General features: G+C 34.4%; 1 protein-coding gene across 2 annotated transcripts in view; it reads right to left on the bottom strand.

The window, feature by feature from the left end:
* The window catches only part of LOC145280144 (uncharacterized), a 51,546-nt gene extending 38,724 nt beyond the window's left edge, over positions 1 to 12,822 (bottom strand). Inside the window, exons 1-2 of one of the 2 annotated variants that reach the window (XM_080131912.1) lie at positions 12,791 to 12,822; positions 12,327 to 12,435 (exon numbers count right to left, since the gene is read on the bottom strand). In XM_080131912.1, the coding sequence (XP_079988038.1) occupies positions 12,327 to 12,435; positions 12,791 to 12,807 (126 nt within the window). In that variant the 5' untranslated portion in view covers positions 12,808 to 12,822. Of the gene's footprint in view, positions 1 to 12,322; positions 12,444 to 12,790 lie in introns of those variants that run through there. The other variant, XM_080131914.1, reaches the window with a different exon arrangement.
* Between the last annotated feature and the right edge of the window lie 8,650 nt (positions 12,823 to 21,472).

Raw genomic sequence — 21,472 nt, 5'->3', positions numbered from 1 at the left:
GTCTTTACATAAGCAGTAATGTGTTGCTACACAGTCATGAGCATGTTTCGGTCTTCTAGTATTTTATTTAGTAACTAGAGACCTCTTCAGGAAACAATGCTTATTTTCAAAAGTGGATTTCTTAATTAAGAATTCCGCTTTTGAAAAATTGAAAGTATAATCTGAAGTTATTGTTTTCCAGAGGTTAGGTAACCAATGTAGTTTAACGAGGTTAATAAAATAGTGCTCAATACCGAAGTAGAGCAGGGTATACTCTTTATTTGTTTTTACATAAGCAGTAATATGTTGCTACACAGTCATGAGCATGTTTCAGCCAGCTAGTAACCAGTAACAAAATAACCTTTCAGGCGATATAGCTTATATGAAAGCAAAGTTTCCAATGAAAATATCGGGTCTTCCACATTACATGGAGTTAATATCAATAGGTTCCGTCAAAAGTTGTGAAAAATAAGATTTGGTTGTATGTAAATTTGACCCAATAGGGATGTGGATTTGAATCTGTGTTTAGAGATAGGAATGAACAAACATGTTCATGACTGTGTAGCATATATATCTATATATATATATATATATATATATATATATATATATATATATACAGGAGTCACCACTTATCAAGGGGCCCTGGATATGACCTTAAACTATATCCGAAGTTTGTGAGAGTGTGGAGCCATTCTTTAATTGCCATTGCTCCCAGGTCCACTCTGAGTGGTAGAACCTGTTAGGGTCCCAACTATGGGTTAAATAGAAACCGACTTGAAAAAAACAAATATATTCTATTAAAAAATTGTTCTCCAAAATAACTGAATTCAGCATTAAATAACCTGAAAAGGGTTGATATGCCGTAAAACAAAAACAACAAACCAACCAGCCACTCGGGAATAAGGGTTATTGAGTGTACAGTAGTAATCGTTAGTGGTGGAAATTTGGTAAATTGGATTACTTAAGGGGACGGTTAATCAAGAATTTGTTTATGTTGAACTTGAAGACTACCAAATTGTAGTTAGCTGGAAAACAGGCAAACGGAAGAGAGTCCCACAGGAAAAGAAATCAAGATTGTAAATTTTTTGTTTGACAGAATATTCCAAAAACAATTATGACAAGCTCTACACCTTCTTGTGTTCGTATTGAGTTTTTTATTTGGTTGGGATTAATATATTAATATATAAATATTAATATTTATATAAGGTTGAAGTTATACTTGCTTTTATTGGGTAAACATTTCATACCTATTGCCTTGAATATATATATATATATAAATAATTTTTCTTAAATCAGCCCTGGCAGACGTGTTTTAAAATCTCTCCATTTCTTCTATTCTACACACAATTTATCTTTCTTTTAATAATATTATTTGAATTCATTCCCTTTTTTTTCTTGTACTCATTTGTGAATTATTCCACGGAATTCTGCCTTTTGAATTACTTTGAACCATCTTCCATTAACGCGATTCCTTTGGATTTTACTTGTGGAAATGAAAATTTAATCAACTTTTTTGGATTTTACCGTTATTGGATATTTTACCCTTCACCCGACCATCCATTCACGTGAAATCAACTTTGTCTTCTCCCTATTCCCTCTGCTTCAATATTTTTTTACCAAGTAAGATCTATGACTTACTTGTAGTTTCCTTAAATACTTTTGCAAGCAAAATCCGATCCCGCATTTTGCTTATCCCTATCCTCTGATGAAAAGGAAAGTATTTCTTCTAAACTCCACGGATTAAGGACTATCCACTTATTTTGTGTTTCCTTTTTAAAATTAAATATATTTTTAACTCTTTTTCAAAGTGTTTTTAAACATGTTTTATTAACTACTTGTTCTCTATATATATATATATACTAGCGGGGGGTACCCGGCGTTGCCCGGGTGTTTTAGGGGTGTGCGTATTGGGCGCGGGGTGGGAGTGAAGGGAGGGGGCAAAACAAAAGAATAACCGAAGTAAGAACTCTGTTTAAATATAAAAAAAAACAATGTTAAAACTTCTTTAAAAAAAATCGTTGCCCAGGTGTTTGTGTGCGTGTGGGTGGGGGGCCTTAAAAGGAAAAAAATAACAGTTTTGGTAAGTAGTTACGATCGAACCCGAAGCCTTGAGGCGAAGATGGAAAAGAAAGTGTGCAAAAAACCTGAAACACATTTGAATTTATTTATTAAAGTATTAAAAACAGAATTGACACGTGCCCGCAATAAAAGTTAACTCTGCTGCTTCTATTTGACCTCATTAATGAGGTCAAATAGAAGTAGCGGACTTACCTTTTGCTGCGGGGCAGCTTTTGGGTTTGTTTACCCAACTTTGGCTGGTTGTTTCCCCAAGATATTGGGGAGGGGGAAACCAGCTCCCCATTGTCCAGATTGAATAGCAATTGTCTGATATAAGGAGTTTGGCCCCACATTGATCAAAGCTGATTGCTTCTGGATATTCCCCGGTGCGATTGCCGGGAACAGCACCTTAGCTTTGAATTAGTTTCGGTTTTATACAAAAAAGCTGAGCGAACACAAGAAGGGCTGAAATAACAATAATTTTGTAAAAATCAACGTAAATAAATCTAGACGCAATGCGCGTTCGCAAATCGTAGATATTATGATCTAGGGGCTATATAAACAGTTCTAAGCGGTAGTAACCCCCCCACCCCGGGACCGTTGGCGAAAAAAACCTTTTCAAGACATACAAAAAATGCGCGTGCGCATTTGCCTTATATATATATATATATATATATATATATATATATAGTAAGTTATAAAATATATATGACAATTAAGCTACACAGAATAGTCAGCATTTCATCCATAGCGCTATCAGGCTTATGCCTAATGAATCCTAGCGGGAATAAAACGCAGAATATTCTGTGTAGCTTAATTGCCATACATATTTTATAACTTACTACCTATCTCTACCTACGTATTGAACACTGTTGAAGTAAATACTTCAAATTTACGCATAAAATTATACTTTTGTATATTAATTTATGTGATTAATTTAAGTAATCAGATATATATATATATATATATATATATATATATACTTATATGTAATATACTGAGTTCGTGTAAATTGTCGAATTAGATATTGAAATAATTGTAACGTAAAATGAAATACACTTTTTGTTGCCATCAACACCTTGTCATGAAGTCTTGATTTTGCACACACAGTATATATATATATATATATATATATATATATATATATGTATGTATGGGGAGCAAAAATTTAATATATTAAAATTTCGGTAATGTTCATATAGCAATAAAATCAAAGTCCAAATTAATTGACTCAATCAATTAAACTTCATAATTATCAGTTTTAATAATCGAACATGCATAAAATATTTTTGCAAAAATCAAGACAGCAAAATCTAAAATGAGAACATCATATATTTTCTTATGCATTACACTTGTTTTGTAACCATTTGGACAATTTTTAATATTATATCATTTAAAAATATTCCAGAATAGCTACTCTTTGGACAGCAAAATATACAGATATGAATACATTCATAATCTCTACATTAAGAGATCAAGCAGTTGGACCCACCTCTGCAACACTCTCATATTACTTTCAATTTTTATTTTTTCGATAGCCTTCAAATTTAGTAATCGCCCTATTTTTGAATTTCTACTTTTTAAATGATATTCCAACCAATTACCTATTTTAATATTTATTTAACCTTTTGTATGTTTTTTATTTTAATAATTGTTTTTCTTCCGCAATATATTTATTTAATTTTTTTTTTTTTTACACGGTGGTCACCACTTATCAAGGCCCGGAAGCCACTCAGGGATAATTGATTTACTTCCCGAAATACTAATCTACAACTCCAAATTCGAGTTTAAATTTAGATGTGCCACCATTTCTTTCTCAATCTACAATAGTTTCGTATACACTTTGTTTACATATTACAATCTATTCATAATTTTGCTAATTGCTTTAATGTTATTTCTTGTAATTTGTAATTAAAAGGTTAATTTAAATAGTATTAATTAAAATTTATCTTCGTTTCGATACTGGTTATGCCAATAATTTAAATGTTAAATTTATCTTTTCAATTCTTATCATTATCGAAGTATTTCATTTTAAGTTCTTATATCTTTATTCTCCATCATCATCTATATATCTATAAAAGTGAACGTGTCTGTCTGTCTGTCTGTCTGTGTGTCTGTCTGTCTGTGTACATTTCCCTACGCAATAACTTTGTCAATTTTTAGTCTATAGACTCGAAATTTGAAATACCGGGTACTGAGATTTGGGAAAATCGATGTGACGGGTGTCAGCCAGAAATTTGGCTGTTAAGGGGTCAAATTTCAACAATTTGACCTTTAAGAACTCTACCAAACTCCTCCGACAATTTTGGGTCTAGACACTTGAAATTTTAGATATAGGTTCCTTGAACATGGATCTAACTTAATAAAGTGATTTCAGCCCGAAACAATACATTTTAAGGGGTCATAATAGGGGTCAAAGTTTTAAAAAATTAACTATTTTCTTTGTTTTTTTGCTTTTTTTGCACAGCATACACCTCCAAACACCCGAGCAATGCCGGGCACCCCTGCTAGTTTGTAATATTTTTACCTTCTAAGGAAGATAACTCTATTTTGTCAATATTTTTACAATTTATCGAAATTCCATACATTCATATTTTAATATTTTGATTTTGGTATTTATTAATAACCTTTGTCTAATTTTAAACTTATAGTTCTAACATTATCTTCTTTATAAAAAATCTCAGTTCAATTTATCACTTAGTTTTCTTCAATTTTATATTTTGATTAAATTAATTTTAATCCACCCTAATCTGTTTGTCTCCATATTCTGCAGTTAGTTAATGTTAGATTTTTGCATTTTTGTGTTATTGAAATTACCCGAGTTTTATTTTATTGCTCAGAACAATTATTAAAATTAAAATCACTTCTATTTCTCAAATTTAAGTTACAATTATTTCAGTTTCTATTTGTTAAGTTGATGATCTAATATTTTTTTTTTTATTGCACCATTTTAAAATCTTAGAATTAAATTTACCATTCTCTTTCCACAGTTACATTTTACCCTCAACCTATTCCATAAATTTTACTTTTTTAAATTTATTTGAATCAGGTTTTAGGCGTAATGCATATGAAAATACACAATATGATGTTCTCATTTTGAATTTTGTTGTTTTTATATTTGTGAAAATGTTATATATGTATATGTATGTGTGTGTTTAAGGTTTGAAAGAATCACAAAGTGATTGATTGAATTAAACAAAAGAGTGTAATACATAAACACACATATTATATTATATATATATATATATATATATATATATATATATAAGAGCAAATAGTTAATAAAACATGTTAAAAAACACTTTGAAAAAAGTTAAAAACATATTTAATTTGAAAAGGAAGGAAACACTAAATAAGTGGATAGTCCTTAATCCGCAGAGTTTCGAAGAAATACTTTCCTTCTCATCAGAGGGTAGGAATTAGCAAAATGCGGTATCGGATTTTGCAGGCAAAAATATTTGATGAAACTGCAAGTAAGTCAAAGATCTTACTTGATAACAAAAAGTGAAGCAGAGGGAATATGGTGAAGAAAAAGGTGATTTCACGTGAATGGATAGTCTGGTGAAAGGTAAAGTATCCAATGACGGTAAAATCCAAATATATATATACACATACATACATACATACATACATACATATATAGTACTTGAACTAATTACATGTCATGTATGTGTTTAGTATGCTATAGCCACGGTTTCACGCTCTGGACGATCGCTAGTAACACAGATTGTGTTGTAAATCTGTTTTTTTCTTTCTTTTTCCGATTTTCTATTTCACAATTCAAAGTAAGATCTCCTGTTTATGCTTCCATGGTAATACAGTTAAGTCCTTTTTATATTTGTAAAAATTCCAGCGAAAAGTCTGCAATTTTAACCTGCAGATTATTTAGCATTTAAATTGCATCCTTAGCCCTCAATACCAACAGATTAGACCATTCCAGTAATGATCCAGTCCCTGTTTATTTTGCATTGAGAGTTCTGTGCAGTTCTAGGAGGTCCACCCTCCCAGGCTTTGCTTTCTCTATTTATGAAGGGGTTAGTTTATTGCAAATCGTGTCGTTTGAATAAATATGCGGGATAACATTAACTCTAATGCCACTTGTGCAGTTCAACATGACCAAGCAACGTAGAAAAAGGGGGATTGTTGAATCTACGATAATTACCTACTATAAAAACAATTAATTTGCTTGGCAATGCTAAATTGCACGACTGACACACTAGTCATTATATATAGTTGAGGTAAATACTGAAACAAAATTGTGTGCGTGTGTGTAAGACTTACATTATGTGAAAAAAATCGTTAGCTAATTTTCGCATGTAACTTCAAATCGGATTGCATTAATAGAACTTTTCTATTTGGGAGACTTTTTAAGAAATGGAATCAAAAAGTTGTGATGGTCGTTGAACAATATCTGCCTCTTAGAGCGAGTGAAGAAAGTAGGAGGTAAAGTTATAAAGGGGTAGGAGAGAATTAGAAAGAAAGAAAGAATAAAATTAATGAAGGAAGAAAGTAGGAGGTAAAGTTATAAAGGGGTAGGAGAGAATTAGAAAGAAAGAAAGAATCAAATTAATGAAGGAAGAAAGTAGGAGGTAAAGCTATAAAGGGGTAGGAGAGAATTAGAAAGAAAGAAAGAATCAAATTAATGAAGGAAGAAAGTAGGAGGTAAAGTTATAAAGGGGTAGGAGAGAATTAAAAAGAAAGAAAGAATCAAATTAATGAAGGAAGAAAGTAGGAGGTAAAACTGTTTACAGTTTTACCTCCTACTTTCTTCCTTCATTAGGGAGGAAGAGATAATAAAAACGAATGAAATACACAAGGAAAATGATTTGAGAAATTATGAAACGAAAGGAGAAGATCAATATGTAGTATCTGTTCTGTCCTCTGCCAGGAGAAATTCTAGCTATGCTCAATATTGTCTGCTCTTTTTGGTTTCCGGTTTTGACTCCTAAGATTATATGATGTAGGCCGGGAGGTTACCAAAATTGTTTAAAGGAAAATTTAAGTCCTCGCTCAATGTGGTAAGTTTCCATGAGGGTAATAAAGTTCATGTTTGTAGCGCACAAAATCATGACGGGTGTTTGTACGGAGTTTACTTGAACACGTGTTAACATTTGAGAAAACTGATTTGATTTTTGGCGGGCAAATCTTTATATACAGGCCGTCTTGTTCCAGACTGTTTAATGTATTTATACGCGAGGGAGCGTAACATAGTTCATCTTTTACGTGCGCGGTGGTTGCATCACGTCATGTTCCTACGCGTTCTTTATACATGTGGGCATCAAAACGGTGATCGCTGTGAAGTGTTTTCGGAGAGGCATATCAGTTGCAACGAGACAATATGGGGTCCCTTCTGATTAATGATCATCTTTCTTTCGGGTAACGTGAACACCTCCCCTTTCCTATGTTAAGAATGGTTTTCTTGTCTGTTGTTGTTATCCAGCAAAATAAACAAGAGAAACTGAAAATCTAAAAGAGCAGACAATCTTAACTATAAACAAAATGGCCGTTGTACTTTATTTGCTGACGTCAGCAGGTTGCATGACAATTTTTATTTTTATCTTTTTTATGGAAATCGCTCCAGGCAAGTCATGAAGCCACTTAGCATAAAATGCTAAAAAAATACTACTTCATGGTCTAAAACTTACTAACGACAAGTGTGAGATGAATATATTCCAACTCAGAAAACAGCAATTCTTCCCCCTTTGTCAGAAACATCGCTCATTGAATGTGTGAGACTAAAGGGCAAAAGAGTATTTAGCAGAGAAACCAACAAATGAAAAAAAAAAAAAAACAGGTAACTTACCTTGAATTTGGTAACATTTATTTGTTATATATTTGAGTTTTTAACCCCCCTTTTTTGTTTATTGGTTTCTCTGCAAAATCCTCGGACAAAATAAAGGAAGTGAGAGTTACGAGGCTGCCAAAAGTAAACCCAACGTTCATTTTCTACTTCCTTTCAGTAGAACGGCCTTCTATTTACGTAGGTCACACTCGACTAGGTTTATATGCATGTTTAACACACTACTTCACTTTGCCCTCGTGGGGAGGCAAGTAATTAGAGATGAAAAGACAATGAGCCAAGATGAAGAACACAAGAAAACGGTTGAAAGTAATAATCAGTACGGCTATGACAACAGCATATTCTTTTCGCTTTTTTGACTCTCGAGTGTGTATCCGTTGATATCTTATATGCTTTTATATAGAGTGATGTGGTTCTCGGTTGATTAACCGTGTCTAGCCGTGTCGGATATATACTCGAGAGTCAAAACAATGAAAAGAATATGCTGTTGTCATAGCCCTAATAATCAGTTAATAGGCAGAAGAGATGATAAATAAAAATTGATAGATCCAAAGGTAAATAATTGATAATAAAAAGAAAATAAAAGGTAAAAATCACAGAATCCCAAATAAGCAATCCGAATGACGGAAAAACAAATAATTAATTTCAAAAGTTAATTTAAAACAAAAGTGAAAAGATTAAGATTTTTTTTAAACATTAAAAATTATAAAACGAAAACAAAAAAATTTTCGGCACTTGTGCACTGTTAGGACAGAATTACGTTTTTGGTTTTCAGTTTGAACATGGGAAGAGTAGCAGTGTCAGAAATCGCCATTAAAAATTTGTGATAAAAACTTGAATAATTAGACTTACTATCTTTCGAAGCTTATAACTACTTGAAAAATGTAATTTAAACCCTAATTTTTTTTTTTCAATAAAAGGAGCAAAGACCAAATTTTAAAATAATAACAGGAGCAAAATATGCAATTTTTGCTTTTCTTTTTATAATCGGTTTTCTTTAAAAAAGATTTCAAGAAAATCAACAAATTTTAACTTACTTTGAATACAATAAACATATATAAATTCAAAAAAATCACTTACCTATAAAAAATACTAATCAATGGGTACTTCCATTCTTCATTGTTAAGAATTTGTCCATATTTATATTTTATATTCAATGTACTTTTTAAATAAAATAATTTTTTAAGCAATGATTCAAAAATAACATGTCACAAACGGAAAAAAAGTGGAGACAACCATCTCCCTTTCGTAGAGTTGAGAACTATGGTGGCCTGTAAGCGCCAGAATTAATCTCATTTTCTATTTCTGGCATGTGTTTGCTGTAAACAAAAGTTGGGCCATCGTACTTGAAAAATGGTCACATTTCACTTATCAGTTTTTGCCGTAAAAAAAACACTCAACCAATTTTCCATTTTTTTTTATTCTCTTAAAGAAATACATGAGTTTTTGATTTAATACATTTTATTTCTTCTTTATAGAGTGATTTTTTTTTAATCTAAAAAAAAAAAAAATGAATGAAGCAGAAAAAATTGTTGTAGGTATTCGATCTTTTCAGGACAAAATTTTTAAAATGTGAGGTTTCACTTAAAAAAAATCAACGTGGTTTGTAAAAAAAAGTTTAAAATTTTTGACTTTACAGGTAAATTTGCACAAAACTATTCTTTTTTGTTTTAAATTAGATTATTTTATTTATTGATCTTTTATCTTCAATTTGTGATATATAAATCTGAGGTGAGAAAATTAATTATTTTCATTCTAATAGACATTTCAAAATGGGGGGGGGGTAAAAAACAAACGTTTATCTAGAATGTTATAATCAGTTTAACTTGTAAAATTCAATTCATTTTATTACGTAAAAAAAATGGCTGCATGAACGCGAGCAAGCACTTTGTAAACACTGTTTTTTTTTTGTTTTTTTAAATAAAAAATAATATTTCTATTATTCTTCAAAAAAAACTTTAATAGTTTATTTTGGAAGTATATTGCATAAAGAAAATAAACAACCCAATTTAAAAAGAGAAATTACGAGTTTTGTATATTTTATTCAGAGTTTTGTGTTAGGGGTGTCAAAAATTCCCAAAATATTCTGACACACCTACTTCTACACTATTAGGACGAAATTTCGGGCATCGTAAAACTGAATTTCACATGAAAACAATGGTATCTACATATTCCTCGTATTTTTAAGATGATTATATCCAAAAATTACGAAAATCGATAAGCTAGAAAATTATTTATTAAAGAAAATAAAAAAAATAGAATTTGATGAAAACCATCGTAAGACGGGAGAATACAAAAGAGAGGTAATTTTCCGTTTCGATTTAAACAAGATGGCGGCAATTTTCCCCAGCTAACACGATCAAAGTTTTTTTAATAATTCAGTAATATTCAGGTAATTTCGACTGCATAATTTGGAAGATACCATTGTAACTTTTTAGAATTGAGAAAAAAAAAAAAAAAAGTAGAAACCATTGTTTTTATCTGAAAGTTCCATTTATCGACTACAAAAATTTTGTCCCAATAGTGTAAAAGCGCCGAAAATTTTAAATATTTTTAATAAAACTAATTATAATTTTAAAAGGTAATAATTTGTATTATTACATAATATAATTGTATCATAACTTTATTGTAATTTTGATGTAAAAAGGTCTACTAAATAGTCTAAACAATTAAAAAATATACAAATTTTAAAACATTAAAAGAGAATTTCCATTTGGTGAAAAATTAAAGAAAAAAAAGAACGAAAAAAAGAAGAAAAGAAAGTGGCTTTAAAAAAGAAAGAAAGAGGGAAAAAGAGAGTGGATTAAAAAAAGAAAGAAAGAAAAGCTTTAAGAAGAGAGAGTAGGAGGGAAGGAATAAAGTGGGAGGCGGAAGTGTGGTCAATTTCTGGACTGCGCATGCTCGGACCATCTGCGTGGTGTGTGAAACCTCATGGCGACCCACGAATCGCAGTTACTACTTTTATTATTATTATTATTATTATTATTAAAGATTTTTGTTTTGTTTTTCATTTTTGCTGCACCCTCCCCAATTTCATTATCTCCTTCGTGAACACCTGCTTTTATAGCACAGAGCGCACGTTTTCAAAAACACAAGCTTTATAATTGAAAAACGAAACTTAACACAAGGCCGTAAGGTTTTCCTTCTTTGCGCTTTTGAAAGAAGCAAAGGAGAAAAACGGATCTTGTTTTTTTTTCGGCCGTCCGTAAAGAAGCCATCATCACAATTTTATGGCTAACAACAACCGACACCCACTATTTTACATTACAAAACTATCCAGAAACCCCATCCTTTTTTTTTTTTTTTTTAATTTGAACTGGAAATAAACAATCTTTAACAAAATAAAATATACTTTTTTTTTTTTACTTCATAAAAATGGTGGTTGCTATTTGGATTTTGAAAAAACTGTATTTCTATGTTATTTATCTCCAGTTATTGTAATTATTTTACATCGGCTGAAGGAAATCGTGACATATTCTGATTTCAGGGACCCGCCGACCGCCGACCACATTTTTGTCTTTTCGGTTCTAAAGAGGCCACACTCCCATGTATTATCTCCTTCGGGAAGAGGTTGGGCTACGGATCGTGCTAATGAATCTATTCTTAATATTAAAACGTGTGGGGAAATTTAACTATTCTGTACTTTCAATACTTTAATACCGTAAAAATTTTATTTAATTTGAAAGCTGTACTTTAATAAATAAATAGCGTGGTCAAAGCACGTGAGGTTGGTTTCTAACGGATCGCCTGAGGTGTTCACACGGGGAATACCAACGAGTCTATTCACGTTTATTATTGTGCCCTCCAAACAGAGGGCGAGGTGGATTTTTTTTCCATGCGTTAAACTGACCATGTCTAAATTTGGGAAGAAAAATTAAAAAAAAAAAAAAAAAAAGACATCGTAAATTATTGGGTAATCCTTCTTCAAAAATTATTTAAAGTAATTCATAATTTTTAAAATAGGTTTTAAATTATTAAATAAAGAAAAAATAATTTTTTTAAATCGATCTTAAAATAATAAAAAAAAGAGCATCTGTTTTCGCATATATAAGCGAAACCACAGCTGCGAAAGGTGGTGCTTCTTGGTTGTTGGTCAGCAAATTTCGTTTTTCATTTATAATCACATTTGCAAAAAATATTTTGCCATGTAAAACAAAAATATACCTATCTCTCTATATATATACCTATATATATATAATTATAAAATATTTACAATCTATTTTAAACTAGAATTTAAATCGTATAGAAAGACAGGGCGGCGGCGGCAGTCTGTTGTATTTCGAAATGAAACGATGCGTGTGTGCGATGAATGAGGACGATTGAAACAAACATGGGGTGACCCTTATGGACGGGGGCGAGCCGGACGAGTTAAGATGAAAAACTTCATATTTTCTGCTGGGAAATATGATATAAAAACGATCGGAGAAGCTAGAAAAGATGTCGTATTTAGATAAGATTTCGAAAACAAAACGGTTTGCGTACTTACGATGGGCTGAAATCTGGCGACAAAATCGGAGCAGACGGAGGACAACCAAGATCCACGGCAAAAGGCGTCGTTTTCTGCTGCCGGGCAGCAAAACGCACGAAAAGGGATTCTGGGTAAAAAAAAAAAAAAACAAAAAAAAATTAAAGAATTTCTCTCATTACTTCATCTTTTAGGAGGACAAAAACACATCATTAGACCCTCATTATAGATGCTGGCTGCGCTCCTTTGTGAGTTTACAAATCCAAAAATAGTTCTAAATTTATCTTTATCTTTCTGTTTTTATGGAAATAGTGCAAATTTTAAATTGTAATTAATGAATATATTACATTTTATTCAAAATTATTATTATTATTAGATTAAACTTATTTAAAGTTTTCATAAATAAATTTAAGCATTTTCCACATTTTATCCCATTTTTGGATAAAAATGAAAATTTAATTAAGTTTAGAAATTAAATTACTAACCTAAAATATTGACTCATTTCATCTTTTGGGAGATAAAAGGATTTGCATCCTGCTGCTATTCTTTTCAAGTTACAAATTCAGAAATAGTTCCAGATTGATTTTTTTACCTCTATCATTTTTTGTATGGAGACAGAACATATTTAAAATTTTAATTAATGAATATAAAAAATATATTTTATTAAAATTATTATTTTTATTAAATTAAAATTTTTCTAACCATTTTTCCCTTTATTTCTTTAGTTTAAGTAAATGAAAACTTAATTATGTTTAGAAATTTAATTACAAACCTATCCCATACCCATAACATGTGTGTGTGTGCGCGCACGCGCGTGCATGTGTCAAGCTTCAATTCCTATTATCGGATTGAGTTTTTTTATTTGATTAGGCTTAATATATAAATACCAATATTTATATTAGATTGAAGTTTACATTTGCTTTTTGGGGTTTTTTTTTCTTGCAAGTACTTTTAACTGATTTTCTTCCGTCGTCTTCAGGCAGTTTTTGATTATAGTTTTGTTTAAAATCTGGATACTTTTATATGCTTCAGTTCAAATTACATTTAAGTTAATTCAAATATTGAAGCGTCTCGTGTCTAAAAAAAATAATACGTTTAACGTGTTAAGAACGTTGCTAAAATAGATATACAATCGTTTAAAAGTGTGATTTACAAAATGATATGGAATTTACAGTATTTAAAAAAAATTTAATTTATAAGTTTAAATTACAACATATATATAGATATACATACATACATACATACATACATACATACATAGTGATTGTCACTTCTTGACAGAAGAAGACCATCTTTCCCTTGCTTTATTGTTGATTACTCATTCATTTTCATGTATTTTTGAAAATACATATATATATATATATTTTATTATAATTATGTACACATATATACACTTATACACACACACACATATACATGTGGAGATGTGATCAAGAATGCATCAAATCCTATTTTCTGTGCGAACGAAGGTGGCTCTTCAGACCAGCCCTGCTTTTACACAGTCTGTTGCAAAGGTCACACTTAAACTGAGATTGAGGGATGCCAACCGGTGCTGCTCTACTGTGGACGCTCATATGACGCTTTAGGACTCCACTCGATTTACAGACCACAGAGCAAACAGAACATCTGTGCCCTGCAAAGTTTACCCCATCAAAGAAAGATTGATCTCCATGTGAACGCTTGTGGCTCGCTAGGCCAGCTCCGGATAAAGTAATTTTACCGCATAAATCACAGGTGTGGTTCTGCATGAAATCCTCCGACAGACCTGATATATCTGACAGATTTTTTTTTTTATACATACATACATACATACATACATATATATATTAATGCTGGAGTCCCTCGGGGGTCCATCCTGGGCCCAACTCTTTTCCTGATCTACATTAATGATCTTCCAAATCACATCCTTACATCATTCGTAGACATTTATGCTGATGACACTACTATCTATGGTAGCACATCCAAGATAGTAAACGACCAAGTTCTATCTGATTCTCTCTCCTTTGATCTTGAGCACGTGGTCCAATGGGGAAAGGAGTGGCTGCATCTAAAACCAAGCTTCTATCTTTACATCATCAGCGTTCTGATCCACATCTGCCATCAATTGAAATGAATGGCTCTCGTCTTGGGGAGGCCTCAGGTTTTGACAAGCTTCTGGGCTTGACCTTTACTCCTGATCTAAAAATGGAACACGTACATCAAATCTGTTGCCAAGGCCGCTGGAAAAATGGTCGGATCCTTCTATCAATCCAGTAGATATCCCACTGCTGATGCAATTCTCTATCTATATAAGAGCCAGGTACGTCCAAGGATGGAATACTGTTGCCACATCTGGGCAGGAGCTGCTAGAAAGGACTTGTCCTGCCTTGATAGAGTTCAAAATAGACTTCGTAGCCTCATAGGAGATATCCTTTTCTCTTCCCTGCAACCTCTATCTCACAGAAGAGATGTTGCGAGTTTGTCTCTGCTTTATCATTATTTTCATGGAAAGTGTTCGACTGAGCTTCAATCTATGGTACCCCTTCACCAAACTTTTACAAGAAACACTCGTCTAGCTGAAAACACTATTAATAATTTCCCCCACTCTTTATCTGTGCGTAAACCTAAACGTAGATTCCATGATCAAAGCTTCTTTCTTAGAACTGCACGCCTGTGGAATTGTCTTCTGTTTTCCTGCTTTCCAGCTGATTGCAATATGGTTGTCTTCAAGTCCAACGTAAACAAGTTCTTGATGAGCCGTTCCACTTGTTAACAAATTTACCGAATTTCCATTACTAACGATTACTATATTGTCCAATTGACTACTGTACACTCTTATCCTCGAGTGGTCTCTGGGCCTTGATGTGGTTATATCCATGTAAAAATATATATATATATATATATATATATATATATATATATATATATATATTAAATTCGAAGTACAACAGAATTGTAATAGTTTAAAAGCGAAGTGAGGCATTTTTTTTTTTTTTTTTTAACTTTATAAAAAAGAAAGATCGACTATAATGTAAAAAGAAACAGGATCGATTAAAAGTAAGAAAAGTAAGAAAAATTAACCAGAAAGAGAAAAGAAAAGGATGAAGGGTGAAGAACCTTGAAGTACTTTTCACCGACTGTCTTCAGAAGTAAATGTCGGAATGAAGTAATTTCTATGAGGGAAAAAAAAAACCCAAAAAACAAAAAAAAAACACATAGAAATTAACCTGGTGGCGCCTATTTAAAAACGTTCAACGAACGTATGTGGTCCATCTGTTTGCAAAGAACAGGTCTGCAACAATTTATTGTAAGGGCCTCCAAGAATCCGAGATGTTGAACAGACCGAGCCCTGTGCAAAATAGAAAACCACTCCGGTGTGTACTCACTCGCACATTTATTTGAACTGTTCAGGTGATCACCGATCGCGGTAGCAGAAACACGTGATCGTGCAGAGGAGTCTAACCTACTCTGTCGCATATATAAAGGGACATGTTGGGAAATTCTGACCTCCAATCTGTGACTCGTTCTGCCTACGTAGTCAGCTCCACACTGATACTTAAATTTATAGACGACAAGACTTGAATGGTGGGCAAAGCATCTTTCTGAAAGGAAGAAAAGAATTTCCGAGTGGTAAAAACAGGGCGGACTAAAGTGGCGGGGGAACAATTATGGGTCTGGTGAACAATCTTTTTGATGATGTTATCACCAACTGAACCCAACCATGGCAACTTTAGGTAAATCGGACACCGGGAAGGGCCTATGAATCTATTAGTATTAAAGTATATATATATATATATATATATATATATATATATATATATATATATATATATATATATATATATATATATATATATATATTGGATAGTTACGAACCCAGGAATTTTAAAATGTTATTACTGTTTTCAAAATTTACATTGTTAATTTTCGGCTCTTTGGCTCTTATATACAGTGTGTCATTACCCAATTCTGGTTATAGTCAACTACGATACTTCCTAACTTCCAGTGTGTCTGCTACCGGAAGCGGTGACAAAGCAGATCAGTTTCTTCACTTTTATTGTTCTTTAGTAATTCTATTGTGAAGCGATTCATTGCAATAAAATATAAGAAAAGGAAATTAACGTAAAATATACAATAACAACAAAAATACACAGGTAAAATTAATACCATTAATTATTTAAAAAAATAAAACTAATTTTAATAATTCTTACTTAAAATTTTTAAACTTGTTTTCAATAATTATTTAAAAAAAAAAAAAAGAGCCCAAAAAGTGTTTTCTATAATTCTTAAAAATAAATAAAACTAATTTCAATAATTCTTTATTAAAATAAAACCGAAATAACTTTTCAATGACTATTAAAAAAAAGAACGATCAGAACAAGCCGCGCATGAGTGGTCCTCCTCTGCTGCTGCATGTGAGATGACGCCACAAAAAATAATGAAGAAATGATGAATGTGAGAAGTGTGAAGGGCCAATGTTGCCTTCACATTTTCGCCAAGTTTCAGAAAAATTTAATGGATGGGCAAAAGTTATGGGGTAAAAAGTGTCATTTTTTTGCAATTTTGGGACATATGTGACCCCCCCCCCTTTGGACTCCTGGGAACACCAAATCCCAGTGAAAATAGACAAACGGTGAAGTTTCACACCTTAAGACATGTATATTTGAATTCAGCACTATGGAAAACAACTATATAAACATACAGGAGGAGTGTAACTATTTAGCAGATATAACCTCTACAAACTAACCCAATAACATTAACTAACCACGCGGGGTCGCAGAAATACCTTGATTAGAACCCAGGCGCGGAGCAAACCCTCTCAGTGGTGACGGACCCAGTAGATCTTTCCAGATCATCCGTCTAGGAGAAGGAAAACTCTGAAACTAAACCAAAGAGGAGGGAGGCCTCTTCAGTCTTGGATGACAACCTTCCTAGAGCTGGTGACTCAAACAAATTACCGGTTTGCAATACCTAAATTGCTTAAGGAGTAGATAGGTCCTGCCTATCGCCCAGCTTCCATACTCCTTCTTTGCCTATTAGTTAGGCGCAGAGATACTATCACAGTGATTCGACAGAAACACCCATTGGTAGATCTTGTTTCTTATCTAGGGCAATGAACGCCGTTTCCCCACTCCCGACACATCCCACCCCTAAAGCTGGGCACTTGAGAATGCTTGAGTACCACATATGCCTAAGCAATTAGATTGGGTTGACCTTCCTCTGATGGGTTGAGGGTACCGGATTGACAGTTACTGGCTGCTGTTTCCGACTGGTAGTACAGGAGCCCTAACTCTTTGGTAGCGCTTAGAGCGGCTGCTACATCAACAGTTGAATAATATCGGGATGTTTGCAGTGCCATGGCGCGCATGGAAAGGGACCCTGCACTCATCCCTGGTGGGCTTTCCTGAGGCCACAGTCCTAGTTGATGGAGGGTCAGCTGATGGTCTACTTGTGATGCATGTGTGATATTCTGCATAACCTCCTGTTCAGCTTCCCCTAACCCAACTGAAACTCGTTAAAAAAACATGATGACAGTACAATCTAAAAATAAGCTTAAACCAGGCTTAGGGTCAAACAAATCCAACTTGCCTCCTCCCTTGAGGCTTGCATTCACAAATATCCGTGGGCTTAGAACTAATTTAGCTGATGTTGAAGCATTTCTCCTAACAAATACCCCGGATATCTTAGCACTAAGTGAGACTAACCTACACTCCTCCATCCCCTCTAACTACTTTAACATGCCTGGATATCTCCCACTCTGCCGTAAGGACTCTGACAGACATATGCACGGACTTGGAGTTTACATTCGTAATACCCTTCCCTTGACTAGAGAAACAAACCTAGAAACGGATGATCAAGCCTTTATGTGCTTTAGACTAATCATGCAACACAACATTAGCTACTTTTACTTTCTCTACCGCTCTCCCTCGACCCAAGACTGCACCATAATAAACAAAGTATCTGACAGCATAGACACAGCACTCTCCTTCGACACTAGCGCCCAAGTACATGTATTTGGCGACTTTAATGTCCATCACAAAAACTGGCTTGGATTCTCTACTTACACAGATGCAGCAGGCAGCGCAACTCATAGCTTCTCTGTATCTCACTCCCTATCGCAAATTGTTACTTTTCCAACCCGCTTCCCTGATCAGGAAGAACAACACGCATCACTATTAGATCTGTTTTTGACCACAGTTCCTGATGATTGTGTAACGAAAGCCGACAGCCCACTTGGGAACGCTGATCATGCGGTGATAATGGTTGAAATCGCCCTAAACTCTAGACCCAAAACTGAAGAGCCAGTGCTCAAAACAACGAGATATTATAAAAAGGCTGACTGGGAAGCTATCAGAGATCTTATCAGAGACGCCCCATGGGGAAATATTTTTTCTCTTCCTGCTGAACAGTGTGCAACCGAGACCACTGAATGGTTCAAAACTGCAATCGAAGCGCATGTTCCCATGCGGAAATTCTATAGCAAGCCCCACTCTCCCCAATGGTTTACTTCGACTTGCGCAACTGCCATTGCTCAAAGGCAGCATGGATTCCGCAGGTTTAACTGACATAAGTCCAGTTCAAACGGACAAAAGTACATAGAAGCTAGAAGTAACGTTAAGAAAGAAATAGCGACAGCTAAGAGGGAATTTACGGAAACCACTAAAAAACGCATCGAAGCACAAAAACTAGGAACTCGTGACTTCTGGAAAATCTACAACAGTGTAGTAAATAATGGGCAATCAACAATTCCCCCACTAACCAATAATCACGAGGTTCTTTGCTCAGCAACCGAGAAGGCTAACATGCTTGCCAGTCGGTTTGCCTCAAACTCCACACTGGACCCTTCCAACCACCCCCTACCTCAATTTCCTATGCGGACAGACGCCACGCTAGACGATCTGGAAATCACCCCTGCTCAGGTGCATGCTATCATAAAAACCTTGACACTTCCAAAGCATGTGGACCCGACCTCATGCCAGCTGTGCTATTAAAAAAGTGCTCAGCCGAAGTAGCTCCAGTTCTCTCCAAACTCTACAACAAATGCCTTAATGAATCTTGCTTTCCGAGCTGTTGGAAAACTGCTTCTGTGGTACCAGTATTCAAGAATTCTGGCGAAAGAACTGACCCATTAAATTATCGCCCTATTAGCCTCCTCCCACTTTTTGCCAAAATATTTGAGACCTTAATTAACCATGCTCTAGTCCAGCACCTTACAGATGCTAAACTTCTGACCGACCATCAATATGGATTTAGACAAGCCCGTTCCACGGCAGACATCCTCACTGTAATCTCTGAACGCATATACCATTCACTGGACAAAGCGGGAGAGGGCAGAGCGGTAGCTCTAGATATATCTAAGGCTTTTGACAGGGTATGGCATGAGGGTCTCCTCAGGAAGATTAGATCTTACGGTATCACTGGTAGAATACTTAACATAATTAAATCCTTCTTAGATAAGAGAAAAATCCAGGTTGTCCTCGACGGTCGTACATCTAAACAATATGATATAAATGCGGGAGTGCCCCAGGGATCTATCCTTGGTCCTCTGCTGTTCCTGATATTCATAAATGACCTCCCCGACAAAATTGCCTCTGAGATGGGTATATATGCTGATGACACCACACTCTATAGTAGGCACAACAGGAAAACAAATGAACATATATCTAAAGTAATGGCAGAAACACTAGAGGATGACCTCCAATCAGTAGTGGAATGAGGACAAAAATGGATGGTAACATTCAATGCCACCAAGACAAAACTGGTCTCATTCAATAATTACAAGAAACCTTCTCTACCACCTATAGCAATGTCCAACAACTCTTTATCTGAGAGTACGTCTTTCAAGCTCCTTGGCCTAACGTTCACAGGAAACATGAGTTGGAACAATTACATTGAGGGCATTGCCAGGGCCGCTGCGAGGAAGGTGGGCTCTCTCTACCGTGCTAGAAAACTTCTAACACCCGAAAGTATCCTGTACCTCTATAAGGCCACTATTCGCCCATGTATGGAGTATTGCTGTCATATTTGGGCCGGTGCATCGGCTACTAGTCTCTCACTCCTTGACAGGGTTCAAAAGAGAGTCGCAAATCTGATAGGCCCTAAACTGGCATCTAAACTTCAGCCTCTGTCCCATCGTCGAAACGTTGCATCCCTCTGCCTGTTCTACAAGTATTATAATGGTGAATGCTCTGAAGAACTGCAACACTTGTGCCCCCACGACGTGAACACCCTCGACAGACCCGACAAGCTGCAAAATCCCACCCCCACACTGTAGAGATCCCTAGATGTAAAAGATCTTTCTACTCCAGTAGTTTCTTCCCCAGAATTGCTAGACTTTGGAATTCCATTCCAGGTCACTGCTTCCCCAACTGTACTGACATGCATAAGTTCAAGTGCAACGTGAACCAACATCTCGCTGCCCTAATCCCTACATAGTACCCCAGTAGATGTTTCCCCTGATAGTAGGCCCCTACACCAAAATGGCAATGTGCCTTGTTTGGGGTGAAAATGTAATAAAAAAAATACAAAAACATATCAAGTAATATGAAAAAAAGCTCCAAAAAGGCATGTTTTTTAACCCTAAAAGTCCCAGAGGGATGCAAACCAGAATTTTGCCAGGACTCACCCGTACTAAATTTATATTAAGAACAATGGCCTCCACATTTTGGCCAAGTTTCAGAAAACTCTAATGGATCAAATGCCATGGGGCAAAAAGTGTAATTTTGGGCCATTTTTTACCTCATTTGGGCCCCTGGGGACGCTGAATCTCAATGTAAATAGATAACGGTGCAGTTTCAGGCCTTAACACATATATATTTGAGTAGACCATCGTGAAAAACCACTATATAGTTAGACATATCACGTTTTTGTTGATAAATATGAAAAAAGAGCCACAAAAAGAGATGTTCTTAGCACTGAAAGTTTCCGGAGACGCAAACCAAAATTTTGCCAGATCACCCATAATGGATTTGCATTAAGAACAATGGGCTCCATATTTTTGCCAAGTTTCAGAAAAAATCTAATGGCTGGATCAAAAATTATGGGTCAAAACGTGTCACTTTTGGCCATTTTGGGGCATTTTTGATTTCTTTTAAGCCCCTGAAGACGCAACAGGAATTTTTGCAAAAAAAATTTTTTTTACTGTGCATATCCATTTAATAAAAAATTTGTGGCAAAATTTCCAGAAA

The sequence above is a fragment of the Euprymna scolopes genome, chromosome 7 (genome assembly GCF_053919585.1).
Source record: "Euprymna scolopes isolate OS-2025 chromosome 7, ASM5391958v1, whole genome shotgun sequence".
Taxonomy (NCBI): domain Eukaryota; kingdom Metazoa; phylum Mollusca; class Cephalopoda; order Sepiida; family Sepiolidae; genus Euprymna; species Euprymna scolopes.
Note: the sequence above shows the minus strand (reverse complement) of the source record. Positions and strands in the feature narration are given on the sequence as shown.